Below are 26,811 nucleotides of genomic sequence, written 5' to 3'. Positions count from 1 at the left end.
TGTTTTCTGGGGGACTTTCAGCTTCTGTGCTGGGTCTCAATGTGGCTCCAGCATATATAAGACGATGCCTCACTTCCTATCGTGGGCCACCTGCGTGGTAGGCAGTGGCCTTTCCCTCTCCACTTTACGGATGGAGAAGCCGAGACTCAGGCAAGCTGGCGAGCCCTGCCAATATCACCGGGCTAGTTAAGCCAAAGAATCAAGATTCAAGCTCTCACGCTTGTCTGCCTGCAAAGCCAGTATGCTTTTCCTAACAAGACACCAGACTCTCTAATCTGCTGATTTGATCACTAAACCACTGTGACTCCATTTCCTTCCCCCCAGGCCCCATGAAGACTTTCCCCTCTCCTCATCCCCACTCTGACTCCACAGACTGAAAAGAGTTCACTGGTTCTTTGAAGTGGCATCTGAGCCATTTTTATTGTGAGCTCTGTCTTCATGGCATGTTAATCCACACCAGTGTGTACATCTCAAACCCGGAGTCCCCGGAGTCAAGGGGCCGCTGTTATGTATGCCTCCCCGTGCAATGCCTCACTTCCAGAGAAGCCAGGCCAGGACTGGGCCCCTTCCTACTTCATTTCTGTCCTTTTCTGGGCTTTCCCCCAGAGGCAGAAACTGGGCATAATATTCGTGAGTGGGGATGTCAGATCAGGGGTAGGGGGCCAGAGAGATGGAGAAGGGAAGGAAAAATGATGACCAGCAGATCCTAGACACAAGCACCTGGGGGTGGGGATGGCCAGTGGCCAGTGGCTGTGGTGGGGGCAGGGGGAGGCGTGCATGTCAGGGCAGGTATTTAGATGGATTTCTGGGTAGCAAGGAGAGTGGAAGAGAACAGGGGCAGGAGTTTTGGAGGTTTGGGGTTACCCTCACCGAAAAGACTGGCTCTGAGCCAGGCACAAGGTTCTCCGCAGTGTGTGTGTGTGTGCACATGCGTGGAGGAGGAAGCCGTGTGGTGGTGTCTGGGGAAACTCTGGGACTTCCCTGGCCCCTGCTGCCCCCAGCGCCTCCGCCGCAGCCCGTCCGGTGTCAGTGCTTGAGGATCACATAGTCCACGTTTTCTTGAGCCTGAGGCCGCTCCCCGACCCCAAACTGAATCAGCTCTGAGTAATGAATCCCCTCATCTTCTGGAAAATCTGGAACGACGTTCTCATAGTCGCCCTGAGAAAACCGCATGGTGGTCAGCCTGGCCCCACTGTCGCCAGCCTCCACCGCCGCTTTTCTCCGCATTCTCTCCTTCATTCTACCCGGGGGTCCAAAAGCCCAGGAGGGTGTCCTTGTGTCAGGAAACTGGCTGTGGCCGGCATCCAGGACCCGGAGGTACCTGCCTGGCTCTGACCAGCTCTGCCAGAGCAACCGTCTCCAACACCCAACCTCTGCCACCACGGATGCCTACCCAAGTCCTTCCTATGTGGGACCCACCGCTGAGGCCAGGCCCGGTCCCCAGCCTTCCCCAGCCCCTCTCGGGAGACCTGGAGAGACCCTCCTTACCACTTGGCACTTGTGCAACACTGAATAAGTGACCGTGTCATCGCAGTCTGGGCGAGGTCTCTGCATCTCTGAGGTCTCTGCATCTCTGAGAGACAGGGCAGATAGACGACCACGCATGAAGCATCTCCCATGAACTCTTCTCCCTCTCAGCACCCACAGCCTCCAACAGCACCCCAACCTCAGCCCCTTATGTAAAACCTGCAGCCTCCCCAGTGCCCAAAGCTCACAGTAGGAGCTCGTGCAAATGTGTGTGGAGGGAGTAGGCGTGGGTGTGTATCACGAGGTCTTGACCTTTGTGATAAGAACGGACTGGGCGTGTGTGCTGCTGACTTGAAGGAGCAGGTCCACTTCCGGAGACTGGCCCTTACTCAGAGGCTTGTTGCCAAGCGGGAATGAGGCAGTGCGTGTATCAGGGTGCCTGGCATGGGCCTGGCACAAAGAGGGCAGGCGGAACAAGAGCTTTTCCTCCCGCCTCCCTCCCAGGGTGCAGGGTCACCCTCCTGGTACCCTCAGTACCCAGTTCGTGGTATGTTCGTCTCGGGAAAGCGCAGGGTGGCGTAGCTAATGCCATCTTCCATCATTGGATTGTAGCATCCCAGGGAGTGGGGGCCTTCAGAGAGGGGGGCCCTTCTAACCTGGGAGGGAGACGAGGGTGAAGTGCTAACCACCTGTTCCCCAACCCTCGCCCCCTTCCCTGGCCTCTGACAGCCCAGGTCTCCCCAGAGGACATTTTATCCCCTTCATTCACCTTGTTTCCCCACTCAGCTTCACAGTCTGCCTCATGCCTACCCCCCTTTTTTTTTGAGGCAGAGTCTCAGTCTGTCACCCAGGCTGGAGTGCAATGGCGTGATCTTGGCTCACTGCAACCTCCGCCTCCCAGGTTCAAGCTATTCTCCTGCCTCAGCCTCCCGAGTAGCTGGAATTACAGGCATGCACCACCACGCCCGGCTAATTTTTAAAATATTTTTGGTAGAGACAGGGTTTCACCATGTTGGCTATGCTGGTCTCGAACTCCTGACCTCAGGTGATCCACCTGCCTCAGCCTCCCAAAGTGGTGGGATTACAGGCATGAGCCACCGCGCCCAGTCCCATCCTACCTTTTTATTCCTCACAAAGAAGCTCTGGCCACTGGAATTCTCCTGAAGGCCCTGCTGGCTCTGTGTCCTCTTCCAACTGAGAAATAAACGCACATGTATGAGAGTCAGGGACTCCAGAGGCTGGAGGCTTCGAGATGGAGCAACTGGACACGGGCCTCTACCAAGGGAGAGAGGAGGTGGTGGGGGGCGGCAGGAGCTCACCGTCGCTGGAGCTTGAACCCACAGATTGCCAGGATGAAGATGGCCAGGCAGGACCCGAGTCCCACAGCCACTCGCCTGCCGATGGTCTCCGGGCTATCTGGGTGGAGAAAGGAGAGACCTTAATCAACTGAGGGGTCAGCTTTCCCTGGCAGCCTTTGCCTGGAAGGCATCCTGGACTTCTCTCTGCAGCCAGACTCGTCCTTCTCCCCTGCATGCATGCAGGGGTGCAGAGAAAGAGGGTGACAATGGCCCCTGCTTGCTCTGGGCCTCCCTTTAGGAATAAGGCACTAATTCTCCCGAGGAGCTGCTTTTCCCACAGACGTGGCACGCCCAGAGCCTGTGGCCCGCACCCGCATAAATGGGTGCAGCTGTTCACGGCAGTATGGCTGTGTGATCAGCTCTGAAAGTGCACCTGTCTTCCACCCAGCAATTCCACATCTTGCAACTGTCCTTGCAGGCATGCCCAAAACAAGAGGCTGCAGACCTAGGCCCTGAAGAGGGCACTGGGAGGAGGATGTATGCAACCTTCATACGCGAGGACTCCATGGCCCCAGGAAAAAGAGGAGGCTCTCAGGCTGTCTGCAAAGGGGACACCCAGGGAACAATGATTTTATACAATGGGATGTGTCTGTTACATTTCCAGATAACATGTTTCAGATGTTTTCCTTTGGCCTTTGGCCGTGCTGGTGATGGTTCCCTAGATTGACCGATTGATTGATTGAGACAGAGTCTCGCTCTTTCACCCAGGCTGGAGTGTGGTGGTGAGATCTTGGCTCACTGCAACCTCTGCCTCCCGGGTTCAAGTGATTCTCCTGCCTTAGCCTCCCGAGTAGTTGGGATTACAGGTGCGCACCACCACACCCAGCTAATTTTTGTATTTTTAGTAGGGATGGGGTTTCACCATTGGCCAGGCTGGTCTGGAACTCCTGGCCTCAAGTGATCCACCCACGTTGTGGCCTCCCAGAGTGCTTGTGGCCACCCACTTTGGCCTCCCAAAGTGCTGGGATTACAGGCGTGAGCCACTGTGCCTGGTCAGATTCCCTCAATTTAAGACCATGTTTCCAATTATTAATCTGAAAAAGTACAATAAATTAATTATGTTCCCTATGCTTCCAGACTCTTTTTTGTTGTTATTATTGTTTTGTTTGTTTTTAAAATTATTTTTGGTATTTTTTGTAGAGATGAGATCTTGCTATAAGGTATGGGCTATGTTGCCCAGGCTGGTCTCGAACTCCTGGGCTCAAGTGATCCTCCCACCTCAGCCTCTCAAAGTGTTGGGATTACAGGCATGAACCACCACGCTCAGCCTCTAGACTTTAGACACTCTGTGTATGCATAGATACAGAACAATGTCCAAACAGTATTATTACATGGAAAAAAGCAAATTCCCGGGCAAAGTGTGAGCTCTGCCTCATCTGCGTCATGAGGAAGGGTGTATAGGCACAGACCTCTGTGTGTGAATTGTGCGTGTGAAAAATACCCCTGGGGGAGATGGGAAGACTGTGTGCAGTGAGGACCTTTGGTGGGGATGAGAGTTCTCGGGGATCAAGGGTGAGCCGCGTCTGTCTTTCCACTATTTACTCTTTCATGCTTACATTTTATTTTTTTACCAGGTGCTTGTATGATCTGTTTAAAAACCACTCAAGTCGACTACTCTGGAGGCTGAGGCAGGAGTATCACTTGAGCCTAGGGGGTCGAGGCTGCAGGAGCTGAGATTGTGCCACTGCACTCCAGCCTGTGCAACAGGGTGAGACCCTGCCTCAAAAAAAAAAAAAAAAAAAAAAAAATCGGCCGGGTGCGGTGGCTCACGTCTGTAATCCCAGCACTATGGGAGGCCGAGGCGAGCGGATCACAAGGTCAGGAGATTGAGACCACAGTGAGACCCCGTCTCTACTAAAAATACAAAAAAATTAGCCGGGCGTGGTGGCGGGCGCCTGTCGTCCCAGCTACTCGGGGGGCTGAGGCAGGAGAATGGGGTGAACCCGGGAGGTGGAGCTTGCAGTGAGCCGAGATCATGCCACTGCACTCCAGCCTGGGTGACAGATCGAGACTCCATCTCAAAAAAAAAAAAAACCATTTACATTTTAAAAGATAAAAACAAGGAGCCTGTCAGGGCTGAGAGAGACAGAGTAGTCAGAGAGAGAGAGACAGGGACCCAGTAGGAGCTCAGGACTTCTGGAAGGTGGAGCAGCCTGAGAGGGGACCCTAGAGGGAGGCAGGAGAGACTGCAGGGGAGGTAGAAAAAGAGAGACTGGTGACACAGGACAAGATGACTCCTTCAGCACAGTGGCAGATGGCCTGGAGCAAGGGGTGTGAATGGGAAAGGGGACAGTGAGGTGGGGAAGAAGGGGCCAGCTGGTCTGGAAGGCTTTTCGGGAAGTCACAGGAGCAGACAGGGCCAGAGAGGAGCCTGAGAGGAGACAGGGAGAGACTTAGGCCGCAGTGGCTCATGCCTCTAATCCCAGGGCTTTGGGAAGCTGAGGCAGAAGGGTCACTTGAGCTCAGGAGTTTGAAACCAGCCTGGTCAACATAGTAAGACCCCATCTCTACAAAAATGTAAAAATTAGCCGGGTGCGGTGGTGCATGTCTATAGTCCCAGCTACTCAGGAGGCTGAGGCGAAAGGATTGCTTGAGCCCAGGAATTGGAGGCTGCAGTGAGGTGTCATTATGCCACTGCACTCCAGCCTGGGTGACAGAGTAAGACCTTGTCTCTATAAGAAGAAGAAGGAAGGAGAATGAGAAGAAAGAGGAGGAGGAGGAGAAAGCAGAAGAAGAGGAAGAAGAAGAAGGAGGAGAAAGAGGAGGAGGAGGGGAAGAAGAGGAAGAGGAAAAGAAAGAAAGGAAGGAAGGAAGGAAAAAAGGAAGGAAGGAAGGAAAGAAGGAAGGAAGGAAGGAAAAAAGGAAGGAAGGAAGGAAAGAAGGAAAGAAGGAAGGAAGGAAGGAAGGACCGACCACCACCAACAAGAACAAGAGCAGGAAGAGGCCTTACAGTAGATGGTGAGGGTGCTGAGAGGTGAGTGGCCCTTGCCCACACTGTTGGTCCCCTGGCACCAGTAAGCACCCGAGTGCTGGACCTTCACCGGCTCCAATCTCAGCTTCTGGCTGTGGTAGGGGAGGCTTCGGTTATTCCAGTCAAACCAGGTGTAGTGGGAGACGGGAGGGTTGGCGTCGCTCTCACAGGTCAGGGTTGCACTCTTCCCCTCCATCACTTGGTCCCCCGGGCTCATGGACACACGCAGCCTCCTGGGTGCATCTGCATGGTGGGCAGAGGGAGGGGGTGCAAAGTCACTACCAGGCAGGCCACTGGTCCCCGCTCTGCTCCACTCCCAGCCTCCAGCCCTCACTCACACAGCACTTTGAGTGTCCAGGCCTTGGACGCCGTCTGTCCTATGGAGTTGTTCACCCAGCAGCTGTAACTCCCAGCATCTTCTGGGGAGATGGAGTCAAAATTCAGCTGGCTTTCTTTCCCCAGAAGGCTGCCATTTTTCTCCCAGAAGAACTGGACTTCTTTGGGGTGGCTGCTTGAGAAGTCACATTGGAGGCTGACCGAGTTCCCAGAGTGAATCTCGGAAAGGGGCTTGATTTTCCGGACCCTCACGCCTCGGGGGGCATCTGGAGGGCAAGGGTCCCAAGCTGACCTCTCCGCTCCCGGTCCCTTTTGCTGTCCCCAGGCCTCCCCTCGGCCCTGAGGTTGGGCTCCCGTCCCTCAATTCTGTGGAAGACACTGGCCCAGGCTCCGGCCTCGCCGTCTTCATCCCCTCATCCCAGCCGGGCCACCTCCCAGATCCCCCTGCTTAGCCCAGGGACTCACACTGGACATTCAGGGCGACAGGGGAGGCCCATGAGCACCAATTGTTACAAGCTGCGCAGGCAATGGTTGTGTTGTCCCAGCCAACGTTTTGGATCTTCAGCACCCCAGGCGATGGCTCCTCCCAGGTGCCGCGGGGTTTCCATTCATACCGGGTAACACTGGGGTTACTGGAATTGTAGTTACAGGAAAGGGTCACCGTGTCTCCTTCTCGAATCGGCGTGGGGTTTTGAATCACCGTGGTCACCTTCTTGGGAGGATCTGGAAGAAAACCAGAGAGGTGAGCAAAGAAAAGCCAGCTGTCTATAGTACCCCTTCCCTCCTGCTTCCTCTTCTCCCGCTACCTGTCCCGGGCATCTGCACAGGTCCTAAATTAATCAAAGGGGGGCTCGTGCATCCTTTCTGCATCTGTGTGAGAACAGAAACTCTGCCCTGGCTCTCTGGCCTGGCTGTGGTTTGGTGCAGGGGTTCAGGGCACAGCACTGAAGCCAGATGGCTGCCGAGAGGTGCACGGGCATGGGCTGTGGGTCTCAGTTTACGCGTCTGTCAAATGGGGTCCTGAGGCCGGGCGTGGTGGCTCACGCTGATAATCTCAGCACTTTGGGAGTCCGAGGTGGGCGGATCACCTGAGGTCAGGAGTTCAAGACCAGCCTGGCCAACACAGCAAAACCCTGTCTCTACTAAAAACTTTAAAAATTAGCTATGCATGGTGGTGCATGTCTGTAGTCCCAGCTACTCAGGAGGTTGAGGCAAGAGAATCGCTTGAACCCGGGAGGTGGAGGTTGCAGTGAGCTGAGATCAAGACACTGCACTCCAGCCTGGGCAACAGAGGAAGACTCCATCTCAAAAACAAGAGGCAGTGGGGGGTGGGTGGGGGGTGAGTCCTGAGAGTTCTTAACCTCCTGTGAATTGTTTCAAGAAGGAAATGAGATGATGCCCTTAGAGCAGAGTGTGGCGTGTGGCAAACACTCCACAAACATCGCTGCGGCTGCCGTGATCGCGCATCCAGCTGTCTGAGATGCTCAGGATTTGGACACCCCTGTCCCGTTAGCACATGTGACATCTCAGCGTCCAAGGATTGAGCTTATGTGTTCTTTTTGTCTGTGCTCTACATGGTAACAAGATTCACTGTGTTAAAGAGGGTCTCACAATGGTGAGGTAATGAGACAGGTTGCCCCAGTTCTCGTTAAAAATTTCAAGACCTCTTTCAAGACTCAGCCACTGCCTAGGGACACTAAGTCTCTGTGTCCCTCATGGAGCCCTGGTATCTTGCAGTTAATTATTCTTTTTTTTTCTGGAGACAGAGTCTCACTCTATCCCCCAGGCTAGAGTGCAGTGACATGATCTCAGCTCACTGCAACCTCTGCCTCCTGGGTTCAAGTGGTTCTCCTGCCTCAGCCTCCTGGGTAGCTGGAATTTCAGGTGCCCGCCACCATGCCTGGCTAATTTGTTGTATTTTTAGTAGAGACAGGGTTTCGCCATGTTGGCCAGGCTGGTCTCAAACTCCTGACCTCAGGTGATCCGCCCACCTTGGCCTCCCAAAGTGCTAGGATTACAGGCATAAGCCACTGTGCCTGGCCAATCCATTCTTTCTTCTGAGACAAGGTCTCACTCAGTCACCCAGGCTGGAGTGCAGCGGCGCGATCATGGGCTCACTGCAGCCTCGACTTCTGGGCTCAGGTGATCCTCCCACCTCAGCCTCCTGGGTAGCTGAGACTACAGGCGTGCATGACCATGCCAGGCTAATTTTTTTGTAGAAATGGGGTTTTACCACGTTGCCCAGGCTGGGCTTGAACTCCTGGCCTCAAGCGAGCTGCACGCCTTGGCCTCCCAAAGTGCTGGGATTATAAGTGTGAGCCGCTGTGCCCAGCTCACACCTATAATCCCAGTCCCAGCATTTTCTTTTTCTTTTTGAGACCCAGGTCTTGCTCTGTTACCCAGGCTGGAGTGCAGTAGCAGGAACATAGCTCAGTCTGCAGCCTTCACCTCCTGGGTTCAAGCGATTCTCCCTCCTCAGCCTCCCCAGTAGCTGGGACCACAGGCACGCACCACCATGCTCAGCTAATTTTTGTATTTTTTTTGTAGAAATGGTATTTCGCTATGTGGCCCAGGCTGGTTTCAAACTTCTGGGTTCAAGAGACCCTCCTGCCTCAGCCTCCTAAAGAGCTGGGATTGCAGGCGTGAGCCACTGCACCTGACCTCATTCATTCAACAAGCATCTACAGGCCGGGCGCGGTGGCTCACGCCTCTAATCCCAGCACTTTGGGAGGCTGAGGTGGGTGGATCACGAGGTCAGGAGATTGAGACCACCCTGGCTAACACGGTGAAATCCCGTCTCTACTAAAAGTACAAATAATTAGCTGGGTGTGGTGGCGGGCGCCTGTAGTCCCAGCTACTCAGGAGGCTGAGACAGGAGAATGGCGTGAACCCGGGAAGGTGGAGCTTGCAGTGAGCCGAGATTGTGCCACTGCACTCCAGTCTGGGAGACAGAGGGAGACTCCGTCTCAAAAAAAAAGACAAAACAAGCATCTACCGAGCACCCTCCGTGAGCCAGGCCCTATGCCAGGAGCTGAGACAGCAGCTGTGAACAGCAACAAAGTCCCTGCCCTGAGAAGCTTACATGTCAGGAGACCCTGACTGCTCCTTGCTCTTGACTCCGGGACTCTGGAATGCCCTGCACCCCATCTGCCTTCCCCGTTCCCTGTGTCCATCTTCTCTCCCTAGAACCAGAGGCTCTGTGGCAACTCACACTGGACATCCAGCTCAGCTCCCAGGCCCCTCTGTCCAGTACCAAGAATGTTTTCTGCCACACAGGAATAAGTCCCAGAGTGCCAGGGGAGGATCTTTGGGATGTGGAATTTCTCCTCTGTCCTTCCCTGCATTTCTTTTCCATCGTGGTACCACGTGTAATTTGTTGGAAGAGGATTGGCCGGTGATGTGCAAAGAAACTCGACTTCACTTCCCTCCACAGCTGGTGACTGGAAAATCTGAACCGTGGAAGGTTCTGGGGCATCTGGAAGAGGGGGCAGAGGCGAGCGGAGGGGTGAGGAGAGCACCCCCAACCTGTGCGCACGGCCCCGAGAGCCCCCGTGGCTCTCCTCTCCAGGTCCACCCCTGCTACCTCCCTGCCTCCGAGGGGCTCACACTGCACTTGGAGGAGCACTTCTTCCGACCTTCCCGGGCCCACGTCATTGGAGACCTGACAGCAGTACTTCCCACACTGGTCCTTGGTCACTTCGTGCAGGGTTAGGGTGAGTGTATTCTGCTTCTTCAGCGGGGTCCCATCCTTGAGCCAGGATACCATCGTGTACTCCGGGTTGCTGCTGCTGACCTCGCAGGTCATGGTCACAGAATCCCCCTCCCTCACTATGGCATCACTGGGAGTGACCTCGATCTCCAACTTCGGGGTGTCTGGAGGAGCAGAGGGGCAGTCAGGGAGGGGGCGGGGAATTCTCAGAGGGCGGAGGGTGTGGAAAGTGCTTTTATTCTGACAAAGCGGTGGCCTGCCGGTCCCTTCACCCGGGTGATGGTCACAGCCTCCTAACTCGGCTCTCAGCTTCCCCCTCCCACTTCCTCTACCTGTTGGTCTCCACCAGCAGCACGCAGGGTTCCTAACACCATCCACCAGACCTCGCCAATCCTGCTGGAAACCACGAGCGGGTTCCGTGCTTTGCATAGAATCCCAAACCCTCACCTCAGTCTTCGGGATCCAGAGTCCTGCTCCATCGCCTGCCTCCTGTCCTACCATGTGGCCCTCAGAGGCGGTGAACTTCAGCCTCTGAGGTCCTTCCACCCAGCTCCTGCCTCAAAGCTTTGAACCTGCTCTTCTCTTTCCCTGAAATCCTCCTCTCGAAAATATTTGCCAGCCTCAGCCACTACTTCCGTTCCAGTCAGCTTAAGTGCTCACCTTCTTAGAGGTCTCTCTCCATCACTCCCCTCTCCTGGCCTTATTTTTTTCCTAACACACATATAACTACCTACAATAGTGTTGTATATTTCTTTGTTAACATTGCTTTGTTCCAGATTCTAATGTCTTGGCTCATGCTCTGTATTTCTTTGTTAATCCGTTTGTTGTCTGTCTCTTTCACTGCAGTGCCGGCTCCGTGTGGGGCAAGAGCTTTGCTCACTGCTGCACCCTGCCCACCGCCCCATGCCCCCCATTGGCAGCTGTAATAAGGCCTGGTACCTAGCAGGTTTGTGATAACGTATTTATTGAATGAATGAGGCACAAGATAATGATGTGAAAAAAATCCCCACCAAGAGGGGAACAAAAAGACCTAACCAGATAATCCCCAATTCATGTCATGGCTTGAGGATGGACCATTTTATTCTGTTAGGCTAGAGCAAATCTTTTTCCCGAAACACCAGGGCTGACAAGGTGGCGTGACCTGGGCTGGAGGACGCCGCCGTCTGTGCAGGCTTCCCCGTGCCCTGGGTGCGTGCCCCCTGCGGGGCTGGGGAGAAGGTGACACAGAACTTGCCCTGGGGAGAAGGTGACACAGACCTTGCCCTTCTCACAGGCATGTCGGGGAGACTCACGCTTCACGTTCAGCTGCACCGTGTCTTCGGAGAGGGACTTCCCATCTGCATCGTGAAGCCGGCAGGTCACAATCTTCCCATGGTGACTCCACTGTGGGGAGAACTTGAGCTCGCTCCGGGTGAAGACAGACTTGGTGGTCAAGGAGGTCAAGGTGACAGCAGCCTCCCTCATCGGAACCCCCTCTAGGAACCACTGCAACTGGATGGGATACCCATAGCAGGAGAAATTCAGCAAGCAGGTCAGAGTGACTTCCTGGGACTCTTGGATTTCTGGAGGGAGCTGGATATGAGGTGGAAAAGGCCTTTCTGCAAAAGAACAGAGCCCGTGCTGGAGCCTGGGGGACTGAGGATGTGAGCGTACACCTGGCTTTAGATGTCCTGTCCCAAATCACCCCTCAGGAACCCCTTGCCACTTCATTCCACCTCTCTGCAGTCCTGCTTTTTTTTTTTTTTTTTGAGATGGAGTTTCCCTCTGTCACCCAGGCTGGAGTGCAGTGGCGTGATCTTGGCTGGCTGTAACCTCTACCACTCCAGTTCAAGTGACCCTCCCAAGTAGCTGGGATTACAGATGCCCACCACCATGCCCAGCTAATTTTTTGTATTTCTAGTAGAGACAGGGTTTCGCCATGTTGGCCAGGCTGGTCTTGAACTCCTGACCTCAAGTGATCCTCCCGCCTTGGCCTCCCAAAGTGCTGGGATTACAGGTGTAAGCCACCACACCTGGCCTCTTTTTTTTCTTTAGAGACAGGGTCTTGCTTTGTCGCCCATGCTGGAGTGCAGTGGCGCAATCCTAGCTCACTGTAGCCTCGACCTCCTAGGCTCAAGCAATCCTTTCACTTTAGCCCCCTGAGTAACTGGGACTACAGGCATGTGCCACCACACCTAGCTAGTTTTTTAAACATTTTGTAGAGACAGGGTCTTGCCATGTTACCCAGGCTGGTCTCAAACTCCTGGGCTCAAACGATCCTCCAACCTCAGCCTCCCAAAGTGCTGGGGTTACAGGCGGGAACCACTGCATCCAGCTCAGTCCTGCTTTTCTCCACTTTGAATCACTTTTGCTCACCTGAAATCCCCTCTGAAAAGCCTTGACCACACAAAACCTCCTTGGGAACTGTAATCTACTCTTCTTTCATGCTCATTGCCGGATATCTGCTTTCTGAATGATTGCAAAGTTCTATTCCCACCACCTCTTTTTTTTTTTTTTTTTTTTTTTTTTTTTTTTGAGACAGAGTCTCGCTCTGTTGCCCAGACTGGAGTGCAGTGGCGTGATCTCGGCTCACTGCAAGCTCCACCTTCCGGGTTCACGCCGTTCTCCTGCCTCAGCCTCCCGAGTAGCTGGGACTATAGGCACCTGCCACCACGCCTGGCTAACTTTTTGCATTTTTAGTAGAGACATGGTCTCGATCTCCTGACCTCGTGATCCACCCTCCTCAGCCTCCCAAAGTTCTGGGATTACAGGCGTGAGCCATTGTGCCCGGCCTATTCCCACCACCTCTAAGTGAATTTTATCAGTTTAGTTCACGGACTTTTCAGCTTTGACAAACTTGTGTTACTTTGATGGCTTCCTTCAGTATTGCAGCCATCCAAGCACCACATTCCTTTAGTGGGGTGGGTCTGTGTGCACCCAGCCTCAGCTCTCCCCAAGGCTGGACCACCTCCTTCAGACAGCGGAGTCTGAAGTTGCATTGCTCACCCCAAACTTAAGGCTGCTCAGAACTGCCCATCCGGGAAATGGTGTGGAATGGAGTGCCCACACTCCCTACGGCAGGGGCGCCCACACTCCCTACGGCAGGGGCCCCCACACCTGTGTTTGAGGGGTCAAAGCCACCCCTACATGTGCAGTGCTATAACTGAGCTTATGTTATAAAAATTATCAGATGTTCATTTTACTTCTTTTCTTTTCTCTTTGTTCTTTCCTTCCTCCATGCACGATTAGTTACATTTTGGTCATTTCAGTAGCAGGTAACCATTAATTCACTAACAATTGTTTAACTTATATCCTGACCCCCTGGCAGCTGCCTGCAAGATAAATGAACTTGTCTCTCTTTCAAAGAACAATGATCCTTAGGTCACACAGACCTCCTTGATGACATCCAGAAATTTGATGAGCCGAAGGGCACAACAGCTTTGATGATCTCCCGATCACATCCTGCCCACCTACTTTACTCATAAAAGCCCCCAGTAACGCTCAAAGTCAGGTCAGATTTGAGAGTTTCTTCTGTCCCCTCGCTTTGGCTAAATTAAATAATCCTTTCTCAGCTTCTAAGCACTGATGTGTCAGCGTTTGGCTGACTACGCATCGGGAGCTCAAACCTGGCCTTTGGGGTTTGACAACAGTGTCGTCTAACCTTGAAGAGCTCATCAGAACTTGCCATGAACATTAACACACTGAGAGATTTCACTGGAAAATCTAGATTTCCATCGTCTCTTGAAAAATCAGAAGATCAGGCCGGGTGCGGTGACTCATGCCTGTAATCCCAATGCTTTGAGAGGCTGACGCAGGAGGATTACTTGAGGCCAGGAGTTCAAGACCAGCCTGGGCAACATAGCAAGACCCATTTCTACAACAAATTAAAAAGTTATCCAGGCATGGTGGCATGCACCTGTGATCCTAGCCACTCTGGGGGTGGGAGGATTGCTTGAACCCGGGAGATCAAGGCTGCAGTGAGCTGAGATCGCGCCACTGCACTCCAGCCTGGGTGACGACAGTGCGAGACCCGGTCTCATAAAAAGGGAGAGGAAGGGGAAGGGGAAAAGAAGACGAAAAAAAGTAAAACAAACATTTTATGATTTTTTTAACACAGGCTCAGTTATGGCACTGCACATGTAGGGGTGGATTTGACCCATTAAACACAGGTCTGGGGCCTCTGCCCTAGGCAGTGCGGTTACTCCGTTCCACACCCAGTTTCCTCTATAGAGAGCTCTGAGCAGCCCTAAGTTTGGGGTGAGCAATGCAGCTTCAGACCCCGCTGTCTGAAGGGGGCGGTCCAGCCTGGGGGAGAGCTGAGGCTGGTTACATGCAGACCCACCCCACTAAAGGAATGTGGTGCTCGGATGGTTCCAGTACTAAGGCCAAACACGAGTTTGTCACAAAAGCTGAAAAATACATGGTGAGAAAGAAAGAGAGAAAGATCAGGAGATCCGACAACCTTGGAATCCAGGTCCCAGAGGGGCAGGAACTGAGGGGTCAGATGGGACATCTGAGGTCCCGCAGCTCTGTCTAGTGCTGCTGCATCGCATCGTCACCCGCTGGCGTCCCCTGCCTGAGCTCTGCAGGAAGCTTGGTTTGTGAGCTCTGTGCCAGGCGTCAGGTATTTCCTGCCTCCCACTCACCCCTGCCCAGAGCAGAGGACCTGCTCCCGGAAGGCCTTACCAGAGACATTGAGGTGTATTCGTTCCATCCATTTCTCATTCTTGGACTCCATCCTCAGCCCCAGCTGACCACTGTCATTGACGTGCACCGGATGGATACTTAGTGTGCAGTTCTTAATCTTGTCTCCCAGGAATTGCACCCTTTTCTGCTCAGAAGGAAACTTCCCATCCTTTGTGCTTTCATAGAGTCTGGTCCCATCAAACTTCGAGATGTTCTTGTTATACTCAGGATTGTGGAGCAGGATGAAGCTTTCCAGGGCACCATCTAGGGCTGTGTAGGTGCAGGGGACCCAGACGCAGGCCCCCTCCCAGGCGTAGAGAGTTTCAGGGTGGTCAAACTTCCATTTACTTGAGTCAGAGAAAGCCAAGTATTCTAGAACTCACCACAGTGATCAGAAAGCATTACTGAGGGGGCATGAGAGCCTTCTTTTAAAAATTATCCTTTATTTTAAAATTTGTTTAATTTTTTATTCTTTTTAGAGATAGGGGTATTGCTATGTTGCCCAAACTGGCCTCAAACTCCTGACCTCAAGTGATCCTGCCACCTCAGCCTCACAAAGTGCTGAGATTTCAGGCATGAGCCACTGCACCCAGCTGAGAGCTTTCCAAAGACTAAAGAATTCCCTCTGAAGATAGTGGGAGAAATACAGAGATACACAAAGACAGCAGGATGCAACAAGAGAAGCATATGTATATATGGGAAACATATATATTTGTATGTACATTTATCTATACACACTGCCACCCCCACCCTCCCCTATGTTGATGCCTCTTTGCCCGGGTCTTTCCTCCTCCTCCAGTGCCCACTGACATCCCAGAACCCCAGTACTAGTCCAGGCCACAGTCCTTACCCAGGAGCAGGAGCCAGGGGCCGAGGAGATGCATGGTGTCGTGTCTGGGTGGAAGCCTGAGCAGGGGAGAGTTTGTCTTTGAGCCATCTGGCCACTTACTTCTTCCACATGGCTTTTCTTGTTCACCCACTGAGCTCCGACCCTTCCCCTGGATCCAGGAGGACCGGGTCTGGTTGCGTTACAGGGATGTGGCATTTGGGATGCTCATGGAGTTCTTTCTTTTTTTTGAGACAGAGTCTTGCTCTGTCTCCCAGGCTAGAGTGCAGTGGTGCGATCTCCGCTCACTGCAACCTCTGCTTCCCAAGCTCAAGCTTTTCTCTGGCCTCAGCCCTCCAAGTAGCTGGGTAAAGGCAGGTGCCACCACGCCTGGCTGATTTTTGTATTTTCAGTAGAGATGGGTTTTCACCATGTTGGCCAGGCTGGTCTTGAACTCCTGATATCAGGTGGTCTGCCAGCCTCAGCCTCCCAAAGTGCTGGGACTACAGGCGTGAGCCACCACTCCTGGCCAGGAGTTTTTTCTGAGTATGCTGCGCCTCTCCTTCAAACTGACAGGCCTGTGGGGGCAGCCTCTCTCTCTTCCCAGAACTCCTTCCTTTCTTCCTTCCTTCCTCCCTTGCTTCCTTTTCCCCATCCATCCATTCATCCATCTCTAATTTTATAAACTTCCTGCCTGACTCGCAGGCTTTGAGTGGCACCAGACCACTGAGTGCTTTGAATGCCAGGCCCCGGGTAACGTGGAGCTCTCTCTGGTGCTACTCATCAAGGATTATACTCAGGGACAGATGTGGTCAAAACTTGGTTTGAAAGACCAGGTAAAAAGGAATTCTAAAACCAGTAACAAAGTATGGGTAAGCCAGGCGCAGTGGCTCACACCTGTAATCCCAATACTTTGGGATGCCAAGGCAGGCAGATCACTTGAGGTCAGGAGTTCAAGACCAGCCTGGCCAACATGGCAAAACCCCATCTTTACTAAAAATGCAAAAAATTAGCCAGGCGTGGTGGCGCACACCTGTAATCCCAGATACTCAGGAGGCTGAGGCAGGAGAATTGCTTGAACCCAGGAAGTAGAGGTTGGAGTGAGCCGAGATCACGCCACTGCACTCCAGCCTGGGCAACAGGGCAAGACTCTGTCTCAAAAAAATTAAAAATAAGTAAACTAAAAATATACAGAGCTGGTCAAACAAAACCTATCTGTGGGTTAGGTTCTGCAACTGTTGCCCATCTTTCTCTCTTTCTCTGCAATGAGCTTGTCCTCCACCATCCCTGACCTCTGCATAGGGTTATATTTACATAGAGTTAAATTTAAGTCCCAATTTACATGATCATGGCCCTCCGTGCTGGCCCCCGGGGACCCCGAAGGATGTGACAGCAGAGTGTGTCTCCGGTCTCAGCACCAACCCAAGCCCCTCCCACTCACCTGCCAACATTTCCCACGCATCAATGTTCCTCTCTCTGTCTGTTTATCTCCTCGGGCCACATGGCTCATGCCAAGGGCTGCTGGGTGGCTGTTCATGGGTGTGGGGAAAGCTAAGCTGCTTGCTGGCAGCAGGAAGGGGGTCTGGCCTGGCCTAAGCAAGAATTTGGGGTGCAGGGTCTGAAGCTGAGGCAGATTCCCCAGGCAGAGCCGACATCAGCCCTGCAGGTACTCATCATGTCACATGCAAAACACGTCTTCAAGGTCACATACACTTGAGAAAGGCAGGGTTAAAGAGTTAAGTAAGATTCTTTTTTTTCTTTTGAGACAGAGTCTCATTCTTCTGTCACCCAGGCTCGAGTGCAGTGGTGTCATCTCAGTTCACTGCATCCTCCGCCTCCAGGGTTCAAGTGATTCTCCTGCCTCAGCCTCCTGAGTAGCTGGGACTATAGGCATGTGCCACCGCACCCGTCTAATTTGTTTGTTTGTTTGTTTGTTTGTTTGTTTTAGTAGAGATGGGGTTTCACCATGTTGGCCAGACTGGTTTCAAACTCTTGACCTCAGGTGATCCCCCCAACTTGGCCTCCCAAAGTGCTGAGATGACAGGCATGAGCCACTGCACCTGGCTTAAGTAAGATTCTTTACTGCAGGACTTTAAAAACCTTTTAGTAAACTCTATCTACACCATTAATCTCCAGACATGGGGATTAGAGTATAGTATAATACATTGTCCATACTTCTTTGGCCATGGGATCTATTTTACATGTTCCATAAAAAACTTAGCAGGGTTGCAGAGCCAGTGTTCTTTGAAATCCCCCTAAGGTTACCTAAGGGGTAACAAGGGCTGTGGCAAGGACTAGACTCTGTTCCCTGCAGCCAACACTTGCCTCCAGGAGCCGGGCCATTGTCCCTTCTCTGCCAGCACCCTCCAGCCACACCCTGCTCTGGGACGGGCTGGAGCATCCCAGCATGAGTGGGAGATGGGTGCCTCCAGAGCAGGGCTGTGTGCTGCCTCAAGGAGCTCCAGGAGTCTCTGGAGCACAGGAGTAGGGCCCCAGGCCCGGGAATTGGAAGGCTGAGGGTGGGGTGGAGGTTAGGGACAGCAGTTATTATGCACAGAGGCTCAGGACAGGGCCATGCTGTCCTGACCTCCTCAGTCCAGGCCTGTTGAGGGCCTTGCAGAACCTTGGGGCCGACCTCCCTGGCTCCTTCTTCCCTCCTGGGCATCCAATAACCTACCGTACTCTCAGAAGACTCAACAGGCCTGGCAAGGAGGATGCTCAAGACAGGAGTCTGTCTACAACCTATTGTAACACCGGTAAGAGAGAGCCAGGGAGGTCCCCGCTGTGTTCCCAGCTCTGGGAGGTATGCCTGGCCCATAACTGCTGTTCCATAATAACTTGCTTGTTGAATGCAAAATAAAAACAAAATGGTTTTTACCTGTTTCCGCGTGTCTTCCCTCTTCAGGGACGCTGGCAGCATCTGAGAGCAAAAGGAGAAGTACAGTAAAGTCTCTGGTGACAGAGGTTTCCCCTCCATGGCCACACCCCCTGCTTCTCTATGGCTCTGAGGGGGACCAAGCGGCACCGTGATCTGGGGAACGGGGAAAAGAGACGACTGAGGGGGATGCGGGCTCGGAGTCAGATTGGAAGACTCAAATATGTATGGGCAGTTCTTCCTTTCAGTGTATGGGTTTGCAATATCAGATCAGTTTCAGAACTGGCTCCTCCACAACTCCCCCTCTACCCAGCTCTCAGGAAATGCGAATGACTCAAGCCAAGCAGGAGAACTGGAGCCCGCTGAAAAAGGCACAGGCCCACCTGAAAGTATTTGTAGTTTAGTGACACCATCCAGTTATTACCATTTCCACTCTTTTCATCATAGGCATAAACGGTGGGGAATCTGACCACCTACACTGAAGCCCCCAAGGGTTGAGGGAGGAGCACATAGACATTGAGGAGGAAAAAGATATCTCGGCTGGGCACGGTGGCTCATGCCTGAAATCCCAACACTTTGGGAGGCTGAGGTGGATGGATCACTTGAGGTCAGGAGTTCGAGACCAGCCTGGCCAACATGGTGAAATTCCGTCTCTACTAAAAATACAAAAAATTAGCTGAGTGTGTTGGCAGGCGCCTGTAGTCCCAGCTACCCAGGAGGCTGAGGCAGGAGAATCACTTGAGCCCAGGAGGCGGAGGCTGCAGTGAGAAGAGATCGCACCACTGCACTCTAGCCTGGGCGACAGAGTGAGACTCTGTCTCAAAAAAAAAAAAAAAAAAAAAAGAAAGAAAGAAAGGAAGAAAGAAAGAAAAAGGAAAGATATCTCGTAGGACTGGGCGTGGTGGCTCACGCCTGTAATCCCAGCACTTTGGGTGGCCAAGGCGGGTGGATTGCCTGAGCTCAGGAGTTCAAGACCAGCTTGGGCAACATGGTGAAACCCCATCTCTACTAAAAAAAAAATCCAAAAATTAGCCGGGTGTGGTGGCAAGTGCCTGTGGTCCCAGCTACTCGGGAGGCTAAGGCAGGAGAATCACTTAAGCCCGAGAGGCTGAGGTTGCAGTGAGCAGATCGCGCCATTGCACTCCAGCCCAGGTAACAGAGCCGGATCCTGTCTCAAAAAAAACAAAAAAACAAAAAAGATATCTTGTAGGAAGTGTTATTGAATGGAGAGTCTTGAGGCTGAAACTTCATCACTTTTATAATCTTGTAGCCAGCGAGTGTCTTAGGAGCAGAACAGACAGTAGTGGAAGCCATGCACATCCTACAGATGAAGAGGGATGCGCTGAGAGGTCTTCACTCCAGCACCACTGCCCTCTATGGGCAGCTGGCCATAGGGAGGGAAATGGAGAGAGGGAAGAACACCTTCTTCCAAAAGCACCAATGGGGCTGGGTGTGGTGGCTTACTCCTGTAATACGCTTTGGGAGAGCGAGGCAAGAGGATCGCTTAAAGCCAGAAGTTTGAGACCAACCTGAACAACATAGCAAGACTCTGTGCGGCTACTCAACAAAAGCAAAAAATGAAAAGTAGCTGGGCATGGTGGCACGTGCCTGTGGTCCAAGCTACTTGGGAGGCTGAGGCAGGAGGATTGCTTGAGCCTGGGAGTTCAAGGCTACAGTAAGCCATGATAGCACCACTGCACTCCAGCCCAGGCAACAAAGTAAGACCTTGTCTCAATAAATAATAAATAAATAAAATGAACAAAAAACAGCAATGTTCTGGAAAGATGGAGTAGATGTATTTATTTATTCTGCCAAGTATAACTGAAAACCTTGATCATGACAAGACAAGCATAAGAAGACTGAAAGATGGAGAGAAGCAGACTGGTTAGGGACCTCAGGACTTAAGGAATGGTGGTGAATTCCCTGGGATTTCTCTTTGCCTCATATATCTCAGGCTGAATACTGGAGAAGCCAACAACTGAAAATGCCAAGGGGCACAAACAAGAAAAAGTCCCAACAAAACAAATTCTAGCAAAACTATGCTTTTCTAGCCAAAGAACAAGGAAAGGGGCATCCTAGAAAGACAGAGCTCTTTTAGTCCATACCTGCTCTGCTCTAGCCAAGTTCCACCCTCACCCCTGTCAGCAAAGGCTGGGTGGGAAACCCAGGCTTTCACCCTCACCGGGCTGTAACAAAGAACCCTAGGCCACTCCCATACTCAGCCGGAGTGATGCCAGACTTGGAGCTGGGAACTTCATCCCCACTGGGATCCCTCCCCCGATGTGGTGTTGGTAAAAACCAGTGGGCAGCCTGGGCATCCACTGCCACTCCAATGCAGAAATGAGGCATCCCCCCGCCCCCATTGGAGTAGTGTCAAAGGGGGCCTAGTGGAGAGTTGGGACTTTCACCACCACTCAATGGTAACAAGCGCCCCCCTCTCTCTGCCACACACAGTGTCAAGGAAAGCCACATAGGGAGCAGTGACGAAGTAACCCTCCCACTCCCAGCCAGGGAGTTGTCTTGGATTCCTAGTGGGGAACCCGAACTTCTACCCTTACCTAACAATAACATGGAGGCCTCATCTCTCCCAACCCCCAGGTTCAGGAAAGGCTGAATGGAGAACCTGGACTTTTATCCTTGTCTGGAAGCAATGAGGAGTGCCCCACTTTATTTCGCTGGAGCAGTATAAAGGGAAGCCCACTAAAACAAAAGATTTAAAGAAGATCCAGAATCTTATAACACAGTGCTCAGAATATCTTGACTTCAATGGCAAATCACTTGTCATACTAGGAATCAGGCATTCTCAAACTGAATAACAAAAGATAATTAACAGACACAAACATCAAGATGACACAGATGTTAGAATTATCTGACAAAGATTTTGGAGCAGCCATCATAAAAATGTTTCACTGAGAAATTATAAATGTGCTTGAAACAAATAAAATAATAAAAAGTATCAGCAAAGAAATAGAAAATATAAAGAAAAACCAAATGGAAACTTTAGAACTAAAAAATACAAGAGCTGAAATAAAAACCATAATGGATGGGCTCAATAGCAGAATGGAGAGTACAAAAGAAAGAAGCCGTGAAACAAAACATATAACAATAGAAATTACCCATTCTGAACAATGGAAAGAAAATAGATGAAAGAAAATGGAACAAAGCCTCAAGGACATGCGTAACTATAATAAAAGAAGATCTAACATTTTGTCACTGAAGTCCCAGAAGAGGAGGAAAAGGAGGGTGGGCCTTAAAAAATTATTCCAAGAAGTAACGGCTGCAAATTGTCTTCATTTGACAACAGACACACACAACATATGTCTACAGATTCAAGAAGCTGAGCGCATCACAAACCGGGTAAACCCAAAGAAATTCATGCCAAGACACATCATAGTCAAACTCCTAAAAACAAGAGGCAGAGAAAATTCTCGAAAGCAGCCACATAAAAATGCAAAAAATTAGCCAGTTGGGTGGTACGTGCCTGTAGTCCCAGTTACTCAGGAGGCCAAGGCAGGAGGATCACTTGAACCTGGGAGGCAGAGGTTGCAGTGAGCTGAGATCGTGCCACTGCACTCCAGCCTGGGCAACAAAGCGAAACTCTGTCTCAATTAAAAAGTAAAATAAAATAAATTTAAAAAAAAACCTCTGGAAGATAACATAGGAGAAAATCTCTGAGACCTAGAGCTTGATGAAGTGTTCTTAGACATGACACCAAAGGCGTGAGCCCTAAAAAAATTAATCCAACTTCATCAAAATTAATTTTTTTTTTTTGCTCTGTAAAAGACCTAGTTAAGAGAATGAAAAGACAAATTACAGACTAAGAGAAAATATTTGCAAACCACATATCTGACAAAGGACTCCTATCTAGAACAAATATATAAAGAACTCTCAAATTCAACACAGAAACACTACATAAAAAAATCAAATAATCCAATTAGAAGATTGGCAAAAGACATAAAGAGAAATTTCACCCAAGGGGATATATGGATAGAAAATAATTATCTAAAAAGATATTCAACATCACTAGCCTTTAGACAGGTTAAGACCACGATGAGATATCACTACTACACATCTATAAGAACAGCTAAAATAAAAGATAATATCAAATACTGGAGAGGATGTACAGAAACTAAATCATTTATATATTGCTAGTGTGAATATAAAATTGTCCAGCCACTCTGGAAAAAAGTCTCAAAACAGTTCCTCCAAAGATTAAGCATAGAATTACCATACACTCCTGCATCTCCACTCCTACATATACAACCAAGAGAAATAAGAACGTGTTCACCCAGAAACTTGAACACAAATGTTTACAGCAGCATTATTCATGAAAGCCAAAAAGTAGAAACAACCCACATGTCCATGAAGAGATGAATGAATAAAGAAAATATGGGAGACCTAAACAATAAAATATTATTTGATAATAGAAAGGAATGAAGTACTGATAGATACTACAACATGGAGGAACTTTTTTTTTCGAGACCGAGTTTCGCTCTTGTTGCCCAGGCTGGAGTGCAGGGGCGCCATCTGGGCTCACTGCAACCTCTGCCTCCTGGGTTCAAGTGATTCTCCTGCCTCAAGCTTCTGAGTAACTGGGATTACAGGCATCCGCCACCACACCCAGCTAATTTTTCGTATTGTTAGTAGAGACGGGGTTTTACCACGTTGGCCAGACTGGTCCTGAACTCCTGACCTCAGGTGATCCACCCGCCTTGGCCTCCCAAAGTGCTGGGATTACAGGCGTGAGCCACGGTGCCTGGATATGGATGAACTTTGAAAACATTAAGTGAAAGAAGCCAATCACAAAATGTCATATATTGTATGATTCCATTCATGTGAAATATTCAGAAAAGGCAAATCTGTAGAGACTGAAGTAGATGTGGTTGCATAGGGCTGGGGTGGGGTGAGGAAGGTGAGAGGAAATGAAGAGTGACTGCTAATGGATGTGAGATTATTTTGGGGGTGATGAAATGTTCTAAAACTGGTTGTGGTGATGGTTGCATAACTCAGTGAATAGACCCAAAACCATTCAATTGGACATTTTACATGGGTGTGTTTTATGGTATGTGAATTATATCTCAGCAAAGCTGTTATATATGTAGTATATATGTAATATATAACAGCTTTATATACAGCTTTAACACACATATGTGTGCATATATGTGTGTGTATGTATATTGTGTATATATATATATAATAAAAATCAGGCTGGGTGCGATGGCTCACACCTGTAATCCCAGCACTTTGGGAGGCTGAGGTAGGTGGATCACCTGAGATCAGGAGTTCGAGACCGGCCTGGCCAACATGGCAAAACCCCATCTCTACTAAAAATACAAAAATTAGCAGGCATGGTGGTATGCGCCTATAATCCCAGCTACTCAGGAAGCTGAGGCAGGAGAGTCACCTGAGCCCAGGAGGCGGAGGTTGCAGTGAGCCGAGATCCCGCCACTGCACTCCAGCCTGGCCGACAGAGTGAGACTCTGTCTCTAAATAAATAAATAAATAAAAACCAGTCCAATTAGAAAATAGGCAAAAGACATGATGACACATGTCCCTGAAGAAGGTATACAGAAGGCAAATAAGCACATGAAAAGATGTCCCACATCACCAGCCATTAGTGAAATGCAAATTGAAACCCATGACAAGATACCGCTTTAGAACAGCTAAAATTAAAAAACCAATAATGACAACACCAAACACTGGTGAGGATGCCTTGAACTTGAATCATTCACACATGACTAGTGGGGGTGCAAAGCGGTCCAGCTACTCTGGAAAACAATTTGTCAGTTTCCTGAAAAACTAAACAAAATATACCTACCAGATGACCCAGCAATTGCACTCCTGGGCATTTTATCCCCAAGAAATGAAAATATACATCCACACAAAAACCTGCACACAATTATTCACAGCAGCTTTATTTTTTTTTTTTAATTATTATTTTTTTTTTGAGACGGAGTCTCGCTCTTTCACCCAGGCTGGAGTGCAGTGGCGCGTTCTCGGCTCACTGCAGGCTCTGCCCCCCGGGGTTCACGCCATTCTCCTGCCTCAGCCTCCCGAGTAGCTGGGACTACAGGCGCCTGCCACCTCGCCCGGCTAATTTTTTGTATTTTTAGTAGAGATGGGGTTTCACCGTGTTAGCCAGGATGGTCTCGACCTCCTGACCTCGTGATCCGCCCGCCTCGGCCTCCCAAAGTGCTGGGATTACAGGCGTGAGCCACCGCGCGTGGCCAGCAGCTTCATTTGTAATAGCCAAAAACTGGAAACAGGCCAGGCACGGTGGCTCATGCCTGTAATCTCAGCACTTTGGGAGTCCGAGGTGGGCGATCACCTGAGGTCAGGAGTAATCTCAGCATTTTGCGAGGCCAAGGAGGGCGATCACCTGAGGTCAGGAGTTCGAGACCAGCCAGGCCAACATGGTGAAATCCTGTCTCTACTAAAAATACAAAATGAGCTGGGCGTGGCGGTACATGCTGGTAATCCCAGTGTAAAAAGTAAAGCAGAAGTTCCTTTTCAAAGAGACTGTCTTCCCCATCTAATTAAGAATAAATAGTAACTTCTCTTAGAAGCAAAATTTATTCAGAGACCTGTGCTAACATTCTTAAATATCTACTAGCCGTCATAAAAAAATCAATGTACTTTATGTTCTTAGATCCTACAATTTAGCCTAAAGATTTGCCCTAGCATGCTTATACTAGTCCAAGAAAGCATTAAATCAAAGCCTGTTCCTCTTCCTTATTTAGAAATGCTTTTACTTTTCTCAGTATTCCACGTTACTTTCTCCTTCCTTTGTTCTCCTCTGCCTTTGCCTCTTTTAAAAAGTTCTAAGTTGCGACAAATACAGAATGTGAGGTCCCGTTCCAGCCAATAGAAACCAGACACAGCAATAAAGTAGATGCGTCAAGTTATAAATGACCCTGTCTCCTTTGTTCAGTGTACTTTTGTAGCAAAACTGCTAGTGAGTATACCCTTTCTGCAGAAAGTAAAAATAGCCTTGCTAAAGAAATTAAATTTACATTCAAGTGCTATTTCTTTACAGCACCAAAAAACAAGCATTTCTAACACAAGCTACTCGGGAGGCTGAGGCAGTAGAATTGCTTGAACCTGGGAGGCAGAGGTTGCAGTAAGCCGAGATCACGCCATTGCACTCCAGCCTGGGCAACAAGAGCGAGACTCCATCTCAAGAAAAAAAAAAAAAAAAACTGGAAACAACCAATACATCCTTCACTAGGTGAGTGGCTTAACAGATTATGGAGTACTATGCAGCAATAAAAAGGAGTGAGATATGAAGAGGATACAGGCAACAACTTGGACGATTCTGAAGAGTGGTACAGAGAGTGAAAAAAGCCAGTTTCCAAGGATCACATGTGTTACAACATTCTTTTTGTTTGTTTGTTTTCTGAGATGGAATTTCGCCCTTGTCCCCCAGGTTGGAGTGCAGTGGCTCGATCTCAGCGCACTGCAACCTCTGCCTCTTGGATTTAAGTGATTCTTCTGCCTCAGCCTCCCGAGTAGCAGGGATTAAGGTGCTTAACACCACGCCTGGCTAATTTTTGTATTTTAGTAGAGATGGGGTTTCACCATGTTGGCCAGGCTGGTCTCAAATTCCTGACCTCAAGTGATCCACCTGCCTTAGCCTCCCAAAGTGCTGGGATGACAGATGTGAGCCACCATGCCCAGGCATAACATTCTTGAAATGACAAAATGATAGAGGTGGAGGAGATGAAAAGTTGCCAGGGGTTAGGGATGGTGGGGGAAAGTGTTTGACTATGAAGGGAGTAGCACAAGGGAGGTCTTTGTAGTAACAGAATAATTCTGTATCTGGACTGCAGTTGTTGTTATATACATCCAGATGTGATAAAATGACATAGAACTGTACACACACATTATACCAATGTCAAATTCCTGGTTTTGATATTGTCCTGAATGATTAAGAAGTAACCATCAGGGGATACGGATGAAGAGCACACCAGACTTCTCTATTCTATCTTTGCAACTTCTGTGAATCTATACTTATTTAAAAAAAAAAATTTAAGACAGAGTCTCGCTCTGTCACCCAGGAAGGAGTGCAGTGGTGTGATCATAGCTCATTGCAGCCTTGAACTTGAGGTGGGCTCAAGTAATCCTTAGCCACCTGAGTAACTAGAACTACAGGCACCAGCCACCATACCCCGTTAATTTATTTTTTATATTTTGTTGAGTCGGGGTCTCACATTGCCCATTCTGGTCTCCAACTCCTGTCCTCAAGCAATCTACTTCTTCAGCCTTCCAAGATGCTGGGATTACAGGTGCCAGTCACCGCACCTGGCAGTAAATTTTTATTTTTTTAATCCCAGCAATCTCAATGGGGGACTCCAGGCCAGGTGGCCAGGTCCCAAAGGTCTCAGGCAGGGGACCCTTTGGGGCTTGAATTCCTGCTCCTCACCTAGAAGGAGTAGCTGAGGTTTCTGCAGGCCACGGCGCCAGGTGTGGCTCATAGTCTTGTAACAGGAGGAGGTTGGGCTTGTGGATGTGTCTTGATTTCTGGAGTCCAAGGGCTGTGTGGAGAAGGCAAGGGAGGAGGAGCAGGACTCTTGAGAACGCAGCCTCGGCGCTTTCACTCTTCCT

The 26,811-nt window shown here is 50.2% G+C and overlaps 1 protein-coding gene across 5 annotated transcripts; it reads right to left on the bottom strand.

Moving 5' to 3' along the window:
• Positions 1-395: 395 nt before the first annotated feature.
• Positions 396-26,733, bottom strand: CD22 (CD22 molecule). 5 transcript variants are annotated; one of them, XM_032170497.2, is made up of 15 exons: positions 26,630-26,733; positions 18,211-18,252; positions 15,357-15,412; positions 14,507-14,884; positions 11,134-11,439; positions 9,739-10,005; positions 9,344-9,607; positions 6,598-6,855; positions 6,135-6,398; positions 5,776-6,039; positions 2,787-2,883; positions 2,586-2,661; positions 2,005-2,123; positions 1,489-1,573; positions 396-1,158 (listed from the first exon to the last, which is right to left on the bottom strand). In XM_032170497.2, the coding sequence occupies exons 3-15, from the start codon at positions 15,388-15,390 to the stop codon at positions 1,027-1,029; spliced, it is 2,544 nt and encodes an 847-aa protein (XP_032026388.1). In that variant the 5' UTR covers positions 15,391-15,412; positions 18,211-18,252; positions 26,630-26,733; the 3' UTR covers positions 396-1,026. The 5 variants fall into 5 exon arrangements, with proteins under 5 accessions (XP_032026388.1, XP_032026390.1, XP_058281865.1 ...); XM_032170499.2 differs by having other exon boundaries at positions 14,507-14,878; XM_058425882.1 differs by lacking the exon at positions 9,344-9,607.
• Positions 26,734-26,811: the final 78 nt, after the last annotated feature.

The sequence above is a fragment of the Hylobates moloch genome, unplaced genomic scaffold (assembly GCF_009828535.3).
Source record: "Hylobates moloch isolate HMO894 unplaced genomic scaffold, HMol_V3 SCAFFOLD_12, whole genome shotgun sequence".
NCBI lineage: Eukaryota > Metazoa > Chordata > Mammalia > Primates > Hylobatidae > Hylobates > Hylobates moloch.
This window is presented reverse-complemented; position numbering and strand designations above follow the sequence as displayed.